The following is a 15,812-nucleotide window of genomic DNA, read 5'->3' as shown; positions in this document are numbered from 1 at the left end:
AGTGATCCCTGACTACAGCTGGACATAGGAGAGCCCAGTATACCTACCAGGTGAATTTAACAATTCCTGTCTGCCAGGTTTAAAACAAAACAAAACAAAACAAAAACATGAAAAAATAATCTAACAATATGAAATATGATAGAAAATAAGGCAAATAAACATGTAGAAAGCACAGTTTAACTTTATATTTAAGCATGTTAAAAGTTCTAAAATACCACATATGTACAAGTGAACTGGTAAGTAATATTACAGAAAGTTACAGAAGCCTTAGTGATGCTGAACTTAAACTTTGGTAATTAAGGTTTCTACATTAATGTTATCTTAAAGACTTTCATTTTGCACAGGAAGTAATCTCCCTGACATGATAAATTAGTAATCATTTTATGAATATGACCACAATACAATTTAGGCATGGTATCTTAATATTTTCCTCATACACAATATAAAACCCGTCCAACCATGTTTTAAAAGATTAAATTATAATCACAGTTGTATTTGTTTTATTGAATAACTGATCTGCTTACAGTTGTATTTGTAAAATGACTATTTGTTATACAGCATCGGGAAAATGTTATTTGTGTATGAGAAAAATCATATGAAGAGATCATTACTTTCTATGTACATTGCAATGCAAATAGTTGACTTAATACAAAACTTAAACTTACCATGGAGTTGTATTCTAAGATGCTTAAACCATCCTCATGGATAGCCAGCCACATGAAAGTACTTCCGAGTGCTGATGGAGTTATGGGCTGTGAAGAGGTGCAAATATACTGTATAAATAAATGCTAAGTAAAATCACAGAAGCATTTTTCCATCAAAATGCAATGCAACATTTGCAACAACATCGTATTAAAAAATCCCTTTAGAAGGGAGAAAAAAAGAAAATAAAACCTATGGGGGGGAATCTCTCTTGGGGTGGAGGCAATATCACATAATGGAAAGAGCAGTGAATCTGATATTAAGAGACGTGGGTTTGAAATCCAAATATGCCACTTATTCAGCTGTACATTTGGACAAGCTACTGAATCTCTCCGCGGCTCAATTTTCTCATCTTTAGAATGGGAACAAAAATGTTTAATCTTACTTTTCTTTTGTTTTAAGAAGCTAATCATTAATAAGCTTGTGGGTTTCTATGATGACCAAAATCCTAATGAAACAAAATATGCGGATATGCTTTCTAAGGTGTGTGTAATACTGCAACAACATAAAGGATTAGGATTATAAATGTACACTTTTGCTGAAAGTTTATTAAATCTGATATTCAATGACTAAACAATAGAATAAAAAGAAAATATTAAACTGTGGGATGAATGGTAATGAGAAATACCAAAATTTCCACTAAATTCCTTATTGTAAAAAAGCAATGAAATTATGTTAATAAAAAGATCTCACCACTAGCCCCCAATTAAAATCCATGAATGTTTTTGAGCATTCAACAATGATTGCTTAAAAAGAACTGAAATTCTAATAAAAACTTAACTACTTCTCTTAAACTTTATAAAAGAAACAGAGATGATAGATAAGGAACTGGGATGAATCTATAATATTTATATAAATCTATAGTATTTATATATATACTATATTTTATACAGTAAAACTTTTCAGAATTTCGTGTATAAAAAACCCCTGGGTTACCATCTACTGAGAACTGGTTTGCAAAGGATAGGCAACCATTACAAAGGATGCCATTCAACTCATTAGCTCTTTGACAAACAAAACATTGTTTTTGTTTCTTTGGTGAAACAAAACATGGCATATACATGCAGTGGAATACTTTTTAGCTTTGAAAAAAGGAAATTCTGGGCAGCCCAGGTGGCTCAGGGGTTTAGCGCCACCTTCAGCCCAGGGCCTGATCCTGGAGACCTGGGATCGAGTTCCATGTTGGGCTCCCTGCATGGAGCCTGCTTCTCCCTCTGCCTGGGTCTCTGCCTCCCTCTCTGTGTGTCTCTCATGAATAAATAAATAAAATCTTAAAAAAAAAAAAAAAGGAAATTCTGACACATGCTACAACATGGATGAACCCTGCAGACATTCTGCAAAGGAAAATGAGACAGTCCCAAAAGGACAAATAATTCCTCTTAGATGAGGTTTCTAGAGCAGTCAAATTCACAGAACAGGAAGCAGAATGGTGGTTATCTGGGCCTAGGGAGAAGGGGCAATAAGGAGTATGGAGGTTTATTTGGAAAGATGAAAAAGTACTGGAGGTGGATGGTGGTAAGGGTAGCATAATAACGTGAATGTGCTTAATACCATAGAAACGTATACTTAAAAATGTTTAAAATGCTATATTTGATGATATATATATTTATCCCCCCTCCCAAAATGGATGTCGTTAAGCAAAGGAGGTGTTTTTGTAGTATAAAGGAAGAAAAGTGAGAAAAGAAAAGATGCCAGTCGGGTAACATGCAAATGCTACATATTATTTAATAATATTTCTGTACTAAAAGGCACAGAACAAATGATAAAGATGGATATTTAATATTTCTTGCAATGCTGAAATTAGAATTAAAATTCATTATAAGAGGCGCCTGGGTGGCTCAATGGTTGAGTGTTTGCCTTTGGCTTAGGTCGGGATCCCAGGGTCCCAGGATCGAGTTCCCCATGGGGCTCCCTGCATGGAGCCCTCTGTGTCTCTGCTTCTCTCTCTGTGTCTCTCATGAAAAAATAAAATCTTTAAATAAATAAATAAAATTCATTATAAAATGCTGATCTAACCCTTCTATTTTAACCTTTAATCTAACCCTTATATTTTTATAAAACATATGTTCAATTCCTCATAAATGTATTAACTTGAGAGATGTTCAAGCACTGAACTTAGTATATGGCTTCCAGTACCAGTAGCAAAATAATTTCTTACCTCACCATGATACAGTCGCTCATGGAATCAGAGTAAGAAAGCCTAGATTTTACTTTTTCTAGTCTGAGTTGTCATGTATAGATGACAAAACTAAGGTTAACTGAGTTGCCCAAAGTGGTGCAGCTATTCAGCAAAATTTATTAAGTGATACTTCTATGCAAAGCAAGACGTGAACACTAGAGAATTCCAGGATCAGTGAGTCTATGCCCTGATGATGTGTGCAAGCTATCAGTGAGAACAGACCTAACACACAGAAAGAGAACACAAGACGAGAAGTATTTTAGGAACCCTAGAGAGTTTAAGGTGACACGGTTCAAGAGAAAGAAGCAGAATTCAGATGTATAGTTCTTCCCTTGGGGACTGGATGGCCATCCCCGGTGGCAGGGTGCAGCTCTCCGTCCTCAGCGTGCTGCAGTGCTCTGTCCCTGTCACTCTGTGTTCACCCTACAAGGCTTGTTTCCCGCCTGCTGCAAGTGGGCTGGGCGTTCCTGGAGGTTTGGGCCCAACTCATCTGAAACCATGGCCTGATGTATCCCTAGGTACATGTTTGGCCAACAGAAGCCGCTAAATACTAAACAAGTGAGCGAACAAGTGACAGAGTGAGTGACAGATGGGTGAGAGGCTGCGTGGTCGAAGAGAAGTAAGTGGGGTTCAGTGGTCACCCCAGTCTCATGGTGAGCCTGCTGAGTGTGAGTGACCTACGGTCGGGGGAAGGGGAGTGAAGCACAGGGCACAGATGGAGAGGCCACTCGCTCTCCTGCCCTTTCTTAGTACCCCTTCATTGTTTTCTTTACATTGTTGGGAATTTCCTCATTTCCTTCTTTTTTTTTTTTTTTTTTTATTTTATTTTTATTTTTTTATTTTTTATTTTTTATTTTTTTATTTTTTTTTCCTCATTTCCTTCTTAAAAGCCCACTACACCACACATGGGGGGGCCTGTGGTCTCTGTCGGACTTCACTCAGCTGAACAGGGTCAACCGCACAGGTTAGGGTGTTAATTCTGCTGCTCCCTCCCATCCTTTCTTACTTTTGCAAGAAACAACTTGGCACCAAAGAATGGCCACTTCCTGGCTACGGTCAAATAAATGCGTACACAGTCAGCAGCACTGTGACCCCGGAGGGCCATCCATCTGGTCGACAGTCGCTGGCAGAGCTGCCTACGAAGAAAACAAAAAACGAAAAGGCAAAAGCAAAGACATAAACAGTGCATCATCCTCCCGAGGCAAAGCTCTCCTTGAGCCAATCCTAGGCATGACTGGGCGTCGCCCAGGAGGAGCTGTTATTTTCTGATTCCCATCTCACCACTGTCCACCCCTCATCCTTTCAGAACATTCCTTTCCCCACATTCTCATAGTATTAGTGCTCTCAGCATGACCTAGATTCTCCATCTCCCACCCCATCAGGCAAAGTAAAAAAAAAAAAAAAAAAAATCCGATGAGAGGCACCAGGATGGCTCAGTTGGTTGAGCACCAGACTCTTGGTTTGGGCTCAGGTCATGATCTCGGGGACTGATGTCGAGCCCCATGTCGGGCTCTGCACTTGGTAAGGAGTCTGCTTGAGGATACTCTCTCTCCTTCTCCTTCTGCCCCTCTCTCCACTCACGTGCTCACACACACACATGTGCTGTCTCAGGTAAATAATTCTTTTTTTTTTTAAAGATTTTATTTATTTATTCATGAGAGACACACTCAGAGACAAAGAGAGAGAGAGAGAGAGGCAGAGACACAGGCTGAGGGAGAAGCAGGCTCCATGCAGGGAGCCTGACGTGGGACTCAATCCTAGGACTCCAGGATCACACCCTGGGCCAAAGGCAGGCGCTAAACTGCTGAGCCACCCAGGGATCCCCAAATAAATCTTTTATAAAAAAAAATGATACACTGGGATGCCTGGGTGGCTCGGTGGTTGAGCGTCTGCCTTTAGCTCAGGGCATGATCCTGGAGTTCTGGGATAGAATCCTGCATTGGGCTTCCTGCAGGGAGTCTGCTTCTCCCTCTGCTTATGTCTCTGCCTCTCTCTCTCTCTCTGTGTGTCTCTCAAGAATAAGTAATTAAATCTTAAAAAAAATTCTGAAAAAAAAAATTCTGATAAACTAACATCAAACCTTTCTCATGGGAATAACTTACATTTTAAAAGAAAAGTACAAGACATTGAGACCAAAGAATGAATCCTTAATGGTGGAATTTTATGTGATGCCACCTCTGGCTTGGAGAGATGTTGGCTGCAGGAAGAAGATGCCTTAAATAAAATCACAATGGCAACTGCTCACTCTATATAGATAACAGACTGATCTTAAATGTTTCTATTTTGGAAAACTCATGGTGAATTGGATTTGCCTCTATTTTTCAACTGAATCAGCTTTTCTTTGTATATTCTGTAAAACCAAACTATTATACCAGTTGAATTTAATTAAAAATTTATAGTAAAAAATCTTGTATAAGAAAATAGTTTGTTTTTATGTCAATTTGTTTATAATGAAATACCCTAAGAGGTAAAATGTTTTTGGTAAACACTTCATAAAATTAAACACAGTACTGGCCATTTTTTCCCTTTTATTAGCAGGATTAATTTGGACAAGAATGAATAAGAGCAAATGAAAAGTATATCTTCTAAATCAAGGTAAATTTTTTTTCCTTACAAGACTATTAATTTTCTTTAAAGATTTTATTTATTTGAGAGAGAGAGTGACAGCATGAGTGGGAGAGAGAGAGAGAGAGAAAGAGACAGAGAAAGGGAGAGAGAGCATGACTGAGGGGAGGGGAAGAGGGAGAAGCAGACTCCCCTGGTGAGCAGGGAGCTTGATGTGGGGCTGGATCCCAGGACCCTGGGATCATGACCTGAGCCGAAGGCAGGTGTTTAACTGACTGAGCCACCCAGGTGCCCCCTTAACAACTTTAAGTATGGATTCTCCAGTTTCTAGGTCCATCTTAAATTTTTAAAAATCTATAACCTCTTGGGATTCAACAATATTAAAAAATCTTAAGAAAATTGCCATGTATAATAATTTTCATCTTTAAAATTTGAACAGAAGAATATCACCAACAGTCCAGTGTGATTCTATCCTTTAGATTCACAAGTAGGAGTGCCTGGGTGGCTCAGTGAGTTAGCTTGGTTTCCTGCTCCTTACTCAGCAAGAGTCTGCCGGAGATTCTTTCTCTCCCTCTGCCCTTCTCCCCTCCTCACTCTCTAAAATAAGTAAATAAATATTTTTAAAAAATAAATAAAAATTTAAAAATGAAGAGTCACGAGTAGTTCCTTACCTTAACTGTTCTTCAGAAGAGTCATCTCTATACCTTTTAGGATAAAATTTTTCTATGACTTGTTTTAGAGTTTGATTTGTTTTGCACTGATTAGTAACATGCCCCGCTGGAGTTGAAAAGGGTCTTTCAAAATCTCCAATCTCCACCTAATTGGAAATCCAAAGAGAAAATAATGGGATATTGAAAAGATTTTTAAAAGTTAGTTTTAGGGATCCCTGGGTGGCGCAGCGGTTTAGCGCCTGCCTTTGGCCCAGGGCGCGATCCTGGAGACCCGGGATCGAATCCCACGTCAGGCTCCTGGTGCATGGAGCCTGCTTCTCCCTCTGCCTGTGTCTCTGCCTCTCTCTCTCTCTCTCTCTCTCTCTCTGACTATCATAAATAAATAAAAAAAAAAAATTTAAAAAAAAAATAAAAATAAAAAACTTTAAAAAAAAATAAAAAAAATAAAAGTTAGTTTTATTCTTTCTAAACATTCTCTATAATATATAAAATTATCATGATTGAGTGATTATTGAATTTATAATCATGCATAGACGCTATTAATAAAATCTAAATTCCATTTGAATTCTAATTTTGGAAAAAAATCTGTAATTCAAACATTTCAATTCCATTTCTACGCAAACTATCCTTTGTAAATGTTGTCATCTAGTAGTATTTCCCAACGGCCGCTAATATTACCCATAACAGCACAAAACACTTTTTCATTTTTAAGGTACTATTTTAATTACCAGTAATAAGGCAAAATAGAGGCTAAAAATAAAATACAAAGTTATAAAGCTATGAGGAGTCTCAAAAAAGTGTTGTTTGTACCTCTTAAGAGTCTCTATTGAATATAATGGAACAGAACTACATTCTCATTACTTTCTTCCTAGATTTTCTCCATAAATGGTTCTGTATCCATCCCCTTATTCTTTATTCTGGGAATAGACTCCTTTATTCCTCTTTCTCCCTGAATGAAAATATGTTCAATCTTTATTAATGAGGCTACACAGATGCTATTCTCTACCTACCCATCCATTTCTCCATCCACTCACTCACCCACTCATTTATCCAAACCTATGTTGAGTCTCCATTATATGTCAGGCACTATACTACATGGAATTAAATTAAAAAAAATAGTTAAGCACAGTTCCCACCCTCAGATTTTACTGTCTAATAGAGGAGACTGAAGTATAAACAAAGTATTTATACTTGTAACGACTTGTGTCAAGTGCCTTGTATAGGTAGGGTACCAAAGAGGGGTCAAGGGGAGAAATGGAGGGGGAACATTCAGATGAATGTCCTACTGAATGTTTATATCCAAAAAAAAAAAAAGAACAAGAACGTTCACATCCTTCCATTCAGCGCTCCCCAACAAGCAGATGGAGGGATCCATCCAGACTGGGTGGGGTCTCCATCTCAAGAGGGCCTTCTGCCTCCAGGCAAGCTGTTAGCACAACCAACCTCTGAGATTCTGACCCTTGTGTCTTCTCTTTCCTGGCTCTTCATCTGACTCACTGCTGTCTAAAATCCTCATCTGAGCTTTGCCCTTCCAGTGTATTCTATGTCTCTAGGTCTTCGACCCAGTTTCTTGTTGGTTTCCTGGCTTGGCCCGGCTGTTTAGCTCTCATCCCCATCTTCTATATCCTTCCCTAATTTCTTCACACCAAATACAAGTTGTCCATCGGCTCTTCAAACATACTAAAATCCTTCCCCCAGAGCAAGCTTTTTACTGTCCCCACCTTCCACAAGGTTGTACTCGGCACAGCTACCTGAGAAACCTAAGAGCAAGATTTCACCCCCAAGGAGATGGCATTTGGATAAACAATAGTTACAAAGATTGGCCATTCAAGGCAACCTTTCCTTTTGGGGAACCCTACAGTGGATCTCCACACTCAGCATCCCCTCTCCAGCACCTGGCATACTATACTGTGAGGGACAGAATGAGCACAGAAATGCTTGCAGAATAATTGAAAATCAATTCACAGGATTCCCAATATGACTCACAGCAACATGATGCACTACCAGACACTATCTACAGTGATTAATGGTTTAGCTCCAAGAATTTCCTGAGATGCAGAATATCAACAGGGACCTAGAGATATTTAAATTACAACTGAAATAATCTTTCATCTACAGATCTTCGAGTAGTCTATTTCATTTGTCTTCACAAAGACTACTCTAGGAAAAGAGAACAGAGGTATTATTTAACTTTCCTTTCAGAGATGGAGAAATGATACTTTTTAGTTAGCAACATGTTCAGAATTTTCTAGCTGTACATATACTCTTACCTCTCTACTCCTTCCTCAAATTCATCTAAAACATGTTAGAAGTATATGTCTCCAAATTACGTTACAGTTTTTCTTGGAGAAACTGCCTGACAAAATTAAAAGTTGAAAGAGGCAGACTAACTTAAATTTTAGTAAAAATGAGAGTGATTATAGACTCTGTGCCTTTAGAGAACTAGAGCCTAGAAGGGCAGGAGATAGGAAATTATACCTAATCCTATCATCAAGAAAATATGTGACCTATTTGTCTTTTCCACAGCTTTTCATCACTTGCAAAAAGAGAACCCTCAGTGTAGCATGAATGCTTTAAATTTTGGATGATCATAAAACCATTAAAAAAGTGAACTAAATTATCAACTATTCATTCCTCCAATGAAGAATGGGCGATATGTAAGGCACTGTGCTAGGTACAAAGATGACTAGGGACAGCCCTTGCCCTCATGGAGGCTACAGTCAGTGATGCAAAGTGGAAACAAATCAGTAAAAATAAACCACTGATTACTGTGCAGGACAGGACAAACACCCCAAGAATTCAGGAAGGTTTCCCAGAATAAGTGACACCAATGATGAGAATTAAGGGATATACTGAAATTAACGGGTGAAGGAATGGGGATCGAGACGTTCCCGGGCAGAGCAGACAAACACGTAAACATAAGAGGTAAGAAAAAGTGAGCCACATGCACGTCAGGGAACTGTGCAAGGAACCACAGTTTACACTTTGGTGGAGCATAAAGTTCAAGGCAGGGAATATTAACAGATGATGCTGGAGAGGGACACAGAGCTTAGATCATGATGTTCTCCTGTGTAAACAAAGGGAATGACACGGCTAGCTAGATTCACATGCTTGCTAAATCTCCACCCCAGTTCCTCAGGCTGCCAAACAAACCACCATGGCACAGCTTCCAGGCACAGGTCTTAAGAAAATGGCAGTCTCCACTTCTTGTCTCTCTTGCCATCCAACCGCCATTCTGTGAGGAAGCACATGCAGCCATCTGACAAAGCCATGGGGAGGGGTTCCTGCTGACAGCGCCAGCACAAGTCCCAACTACCAGCAGGAGTCGAGCACCAAACATGGATGTGGAGTCTTCAAATGATTCCATCCTGCAGCCACAGAGTCGCAGCCAGCCTCTGGGTGAGGCCAGCTGATGCCACATGCTGCAGAGAGAGACAAGCTGTCCTCACTCATCCCTGCCCAAATTATTATTTTAAGTGATAGAATCTTGGAACCATTTTTTTTTAATGTAGCAATAGATAACTGGAACAATCTCTCTAGCATCTGGGTGGAGGACAAATTTGCGGGGGATCAGACCAGAGAAAGGCTCATGAGTTAGAAGTCTGCTGCAGGAGGGATGGTGGTCCAAACCACAGCAGTGGTGGCCAACGTGCAGAGGAATCATGAGGAGCATGTATCTAAGAGTTAAATGGATGGGACATGGTGACTGGTGGGACCGGGTGAAAAGGAGGGTTGTCAGTGATGATTCCTGGACTTGAAGCTTGCATGGGGAACTGCACAGAGATAGTAGCACAGTAAGGAGACAGAATGTGAAGGAAAAAGAGAGAAGATGATTACTTCAGTTCTTGATATGTTGAATTTAAGGAGCCCATGAAAGAAGTGAACTGGAGAGAAAAGATTTGGGAATCAATGACAGGTGGTAGATAAAATAAACTGCGACAATGTGCAGAGTACAAGGACCAAAAACCTTAGGTATCTGGTATCTAAGCCTTTGTCCCAATGACATATCATAGAGTTGCCTTAACATTTTTTCTTAATAAACCTGTGCACAGACTCAGATGTGGTGGACACTGTGAGTCACCTCTGATGACTATTCTCTCTTTCTTTCTGAGTAATAAAAACCTTGAGGGATCAGGCAGCCCCAGTGGCGCAGCGGTTTAGCGCCGCCTGCAGCCCGGGGTGTGATCCTGGAGACCCAGGATTGAGTCCCACATCGGGCTTCCTGCATGGAGCCTGCTTCTCCCTCTGCCTGTGTCTCTGCCTCTCTCTTCGCTCTCTCTGAATGAATAAATACATAAATCTTAAAAAAACAAAACAACAACAACAAAAAAACCTCGAGGGATCCCTGGGTGGCTCAGCGGTTTAGCACCTGCCTTTGGCCCAGGGCGTGATCCTGGAGTCCTGGGATCCAGTCCCGCATCAGGCTCCCTGCATGGAGCCTGCTTCTCCCTCTGCCTGTGTCTCTGCCTAACTCTCTCTCTCTCTCTCTCTTTCATGAATTAAAAAAAAAAAAAAAAAAAAAAGAATGGGAGAAAATATTAAAAAAACAACAAGCTTGAATTTAGCTGTGCTCCTTGCCACCTAGCAAAGACAACATTTGCTAGTCTCCCTTGTAGGTTGGCAAGGCCATACAGCCAAGTTTTGACCAGGGAGACATAAATGCATGTGTTCTATAACCTCCAGAAAGTTTCTCAAAGGTGAGAGGGAAGACATGCCCGGTTTCAACCCTTCCTCCATCATGATGCCTGGAACTCTGATGTAATAGCTGGAGCTCTGGCAGCTCTCCAGGACCACGAAGAGGACATGCTAGGGAAAGAACAATGGAGAACAAGATAAAGCCCATGCTTCTGATGACTCTGCAGAGGGGCCAGCATGCCTATCTCTCTATGTGAGACACAAATATACTTCTATTTGGATTAAGGCACTATTAATTTCTGTGTGTGTGTTTATAAAAGTCTGAACTTAATCCTACTGATACAACAGGTAAATGAAAGAAAGTGCTCTAACCATTTTAAAGACCTATTCCTATTAGATTACTGAATGATTTCAGCATGGTGCCCTCAGCCCTGCAGCTCTACACTCAAACTCCTTTATTAAATGCAGAGCCTAGTGGGATATTTTCAAGATAATTAAGAAACCAGGTTCCATGAGGAATACTGTCTCAATCGACATCATTACAGTTGTCAGCAATTCTGAGTCAAACTGTAATTATAATGCCTGTAAGTTTTAAGGTGTTAATCACAGTAATGTGAATTTAAAGAATTACAAGATATAAATCAATGTAGAAATTAGTATCTTACCTTCACTAAATATGAGTCTATAGAACACAGAAGTTACCTGAGCTAAAAGAGCCGCCATTTCTAATGCCAAATCCTTGTTCAGAGGAAAAAGTCCATTTATTATTTGATCATTTGTCTGATACATTAACAGCAACTTTTCTCTATCAGTCTCTCCACGTGCTTGCATTGAGAAATACAGTCTAAAAAAAGAGAAAATTTTTCATTAAATGGTATCCTTACAAAGGAAGAAAGGAAAGACAACTCCAGGGGACTAGTATGGGGTTATTCTAATGTAGTTCCCCAAGTGATACAAACTGAGACCATAACTATTTGTCAGTGATCTGTTTCTGTTTCATATAACATCTTCAGCAAATAGAGACAAAGCTGCTTTGAGGTTGAGGAACGCTTCTATGCTATTTTTTATGCCCTAAAATACCAAATCCTTAAGTGCTACTGAGGAAGAATCTAAGGCACTGAGTGAAATTAAATATGCCCTCTCTTGTACAGGATGCTGATGGAACTCTTCATTTCAGTGGGCTGTATAAAAGCAATTTTCAAAACACTCATGATTTTCCCTAAATAACTTAGACATACCAGGGAATAGAAAATGAAGGTTTTAATTCAAAGTCAACATCAAATGGATGGGGTTGCAGTTTTCTCTGAGGGTCTAAAAGATCTTATTTATACATTTGAATGTTTTGACTTTTTTTTTTTTTTTTTTTTGCCATATCCGGATAAACAGCTTTAGGAGCTCAAAAATAGTCCATGTGTTGTTATTATTACTTATTGAAATAAGAGATATCTTTTGTTTGCCTAGGAGGCCTTCAGCAATTCAGTAACCCTCTTTATTTATTCACTATGCTGCTTCACTATTCAGGAGACCTCTGGGGGCTCTGACTTCAGGCTCCCGACCAGGCACAGAGTGCTGTAAATGCTGTAGATGTTATGACAGTGGGGTGGGTAAGCAATACCTTGCCATACTTTAAAGATTTATTTATTTGTTTGAGAGAGAGAGCGAGTGAGCATGATCAGGGTGGAGGGCAGAGAGAGAAGGAGAGAATCCTCAAGCAGACACCCCCTGAGTGCAGGGCTGGGTCTCATGACCCAGAGATCATGACCTGAGTTGAAATCAAGGGCCTGCCACTCAACCGATTGAGCCACCCAGGGGCCCCCTTGCCATACTTTAAGACTGGCAGGACAACAGGGTGGCAGAAAAAGAGAAGTTTAGGTCCAGCATATGCTAGGTGTGTGCCCAATTGGCTATAAGTGGATTTTCAGCCCCTTCTGTCCCTATACACTTATGGGAGAGGGCACACTGGCATCAGTTACATCTTTCACACAAATTAGCTCCGTTGGCAGGGACTGAGGGTGGTAGGTCGGAATCTCTGGGAAGCATGGTGGGTGTACTCTGAAAAGCTCTTCCTTCTCATGCTTCTGATAATTCTTCTAAGCACCACACTTCGGAATCACTGGCCAGGCAGTCAATAAGCTTGGTCTCCGGAAAAAAACAAATCGTAAGCCCTACTCATCTGTGACTCCTTGATGACAAATTGTTAACTCATAGAAGACTATGGCTGGGCAACAGAAACAGATTCTAAATTCAAAATGCTATCAGCAGAATGATATAAAACAACGAGAATAAAGTTTAAGATGAAAGCCCACTCTTATTGGTATAGCTTATTTCTCCACTTGAAGTTAAGAACTATGTCTTACTTGTCACTGTAATCCACTGAGATTTAACTAAGATTTTTTTTTTAAGATTTTATTTATTTGAGAGAGAGAGAGAGAGAGAGAGAGAGAGAGAATGAGCAGTGGGGAGGGGTAGAGGGAAAGGGAGAAGCAGACTCCCTGCTGAGCAGGGGGCTCAACACAGGGCTGGAGCCCAGGACCCTGAGATCATGACCTGAGCTGAAGGCAGACACTTAACTGACTGAGCCACTCAGACGCTCTCAACTAAGGTTCTTAATAAAAGCTTGAATTGGTAATATAGTTAGGAGGGGAGAAAAAAGAACTGAACCAAGTGTGCAAATCACTGCAGGCAAGAAGAGCTAAAGTGCATTTTCTATTCCTTCTAGAGTGCTGCAAAGATGGAACCTGGGAAGGGGAAATGAAGCTCTCTTAGCAAAAAGAGAAAAACCATCCTGGACACGCATATAGGAAGACAACATGCAGAATTGTTGACTCAAGCCTCTAATGAAACAGTTTGGGCTCCAACAACCAGACTTGGAGAGAATGAGGAGAGGAACCAAAGAGTCACAAAAATGATCACAGGGGTCAGAAACTCAAATCCACAGTCTTGAACAGACAAGGTGCCAGGGGAATGTGATATGAGTGTCTCAGATATGATGAGCTTCTAGGCACTCTTCAGTTCTCAAGAGATCTGCAGCAGAGGAAGTAGGCTTTTTTTTTTTTTTTTAAAGATTTTATTTATTTACTCATGAGAAACCCAGAGAGGAGATGGAGAGAGAGAGAGGCAGAGGGAGAAGCAGGCTCCACGCAGGGAGCCCGACGTGGGGCTCAATCCCGGGTCTCCAGGATCATACCCTGGGCTGAAGGCAGCGCTAAACTGCTGAGCCACCCGGGCTGCCCAGGACGTAGGCTTCTGTCCCCAGGCAGGGCCAGGGACAGACAGCAGGGGTATTTGAAAATGTCCACCTCTGTCATCACTATGAGGACCAGTTCTGCTTCTGAACGTACAGCACTGCTGGGGGCCACTTTGCCTCCCACTGGCTTTGTATTTCATTCCTAGGAGCATGTATTTCCTACTGTTATCTTTCTCTTCCTCTTGTCCACTTACTTCCTTGACTCTCCATTTACCTTGTCTTCACTTCTCTGTCCACTGTGGTCTACTGATGACACTACTGAATGGCAGTCGTGACCACCCCCCCCTTGCCTGCTGCCTACAGGTACCACCTCAAGTCATCTGCTCAGAAGGCACCACTCTGCAAAGCCTTCTTCCATATTCCCAGTACGCTTTGTACATACACATGTCATATTCGTGTTAAGAGCAATATGGGTGGGCATTTACTGTGTGGCTGGCTTTAATTTGGATTTACATTTGCCGACACTTAGTCCTTTAGAAACACTAGAAATAGATACCGTTTGCGTTTCCATTTCATGTAGAAGGTATCTGAGGCACAGAGATGCTAAGTAATTTGCTCAAGGCCACACAGTGAGTGGGACAGCCAGGATTCTGACCCAGGCAGCTTCTCTCCAGAGCCTCTGTTCTTCACTACTGTGCTCTACTGTACTTATAGGATTAATTACACTGTGAAGATTTCACATCTGTCTCTTCCTGTAAACTGTAAGATTCTAAAGGGTAGGGGAGTTCTATCCACCGCTAAATCCCCAGGGCTCTGACAAGGCCTGGCATTGGTACACACTGAACAGATGTTTACTGCATGAATGGGTAACTGCATGAATGGTAGTCAGAATTGCTAACTACAGGAATGATTTGCTCAAAAAGACCGAAAAGTCCCCTTCTGCAGCCTTGGGTAAGTGACATAACATTCTAAAGATGCAGTGTCCTCATCTGTAAGATGAGGATAATAATAACACCTGTCTCACTAGGGTGCTGTTAGGATTATATCAGAAGATGCATAGAAAAAAAAAAAGAAGATGCATAGGAGGAGCTCAGCACAGGGCCTGGTGTGTGGTAAGTGGTCAATAAATGTTGGCTATTATTATTACTATTAGTAGTATTAGGATCCTCCTCTAGAAGTCTATAGAATCACAAGTCTCTTTATCCTGGATTTTTTTTTTAACAGTACCAACAGTCTTTATTGTTTGTAACAAGAAGTGACAGTGAAGAAACCTCCCCCCTTGTAAGTAGGGCCAGCCCTAATCCAGAGGCAGCCCATCCAGTCTTCTTCCTGAAATTTTAGCAACTAAAAGCATTCTGTTTACAATAAGAAAACCGTTTCCCCCCACACACCCTGATTGGAATGTCCCTGAATAGGTTCATGTTGACCCTCCCCAAAATCAACCTGGATGCCATGCGACTCCCGCGGTTCTTTTGTCTTTAGGAAGTTTCTTTCCTTTTGCCTTTTAAAAGACACCTGTAATTGCTAATCGGGGCTCTTTTCCTCTTCGGAGGCGGAGAGCCCGTTTGCGCAAACGTTCAATAAACCCTCTTGCTAATTGCATCTGCCTGTCTGGGGTCTGAGTCTCTGGGGCGTCCACCGGGCCACGTTGGCACCCGTGAGCCAGGGTCCAACATTTGGGGGCTCGTCCGGGATCTGAGACGCCCCAGACTCAATCCTAAAACCGGCAGGAGGTAAGACCGAGCTCGCTAAATGTCATATCTGTCTCGTCCGTTTGTCTGACTGGCCGGGTCTGTTTTGTGCCGGGTCTGTATTGTGCCTGCAGGACGCTGTACTCTGTATTCTGTATTTGGACCAGCGGGGGAGGCAGACG

General features: G+C 41.0%; 1 protein-coding gene across 1 annotated transcript in view; it reads right to left on the bottom strand.

Moving 5' to 3' along the window:
* Window positions 1-15,812, bottom strand: part of PLEKHH2 (pleckstrin homology, MyTH4 and FERM domain containing H2) — a 117,623-nt gene that overhangs the window by 5,695 nt on the left and 96,116 nt on the right. The window contains 4 exon segments of the mRNA XM_055328923.1: window positions 666-752; window positions 3,888-4,017; window positions 6,118-6,263; window positions 11,455-11,596. Of these exon segments, the coding sequence (XP_055184898.1) occupies window positions 666-752; window positions 3,888-4,017; window positions 6,118-6,263; window positions 11,455-11,596 (505 nt within the window).

The sequence above is a fragment of the Nyctereutes procyonoides genome, unplaced genomic scaffold, assembly GCF_905146905.1.
Source record: "Nyctereutes procyonoides isolate TBG_1078 unplaced genomic scaffold, NYPRO_anot_genome, whole genome shotgun sequence".
NCBI classification, from domain to species: Eukaryota; Metazoa; Chordata; class Mammalia; order Carnivora; family Canidae; genus Nyctereutes; species Nyctereutes procyonoides.
Note: the sequence above shows the minus strand (reverse complement) of the source record. Positions and strands in the feature narration are given on the sequence as shown.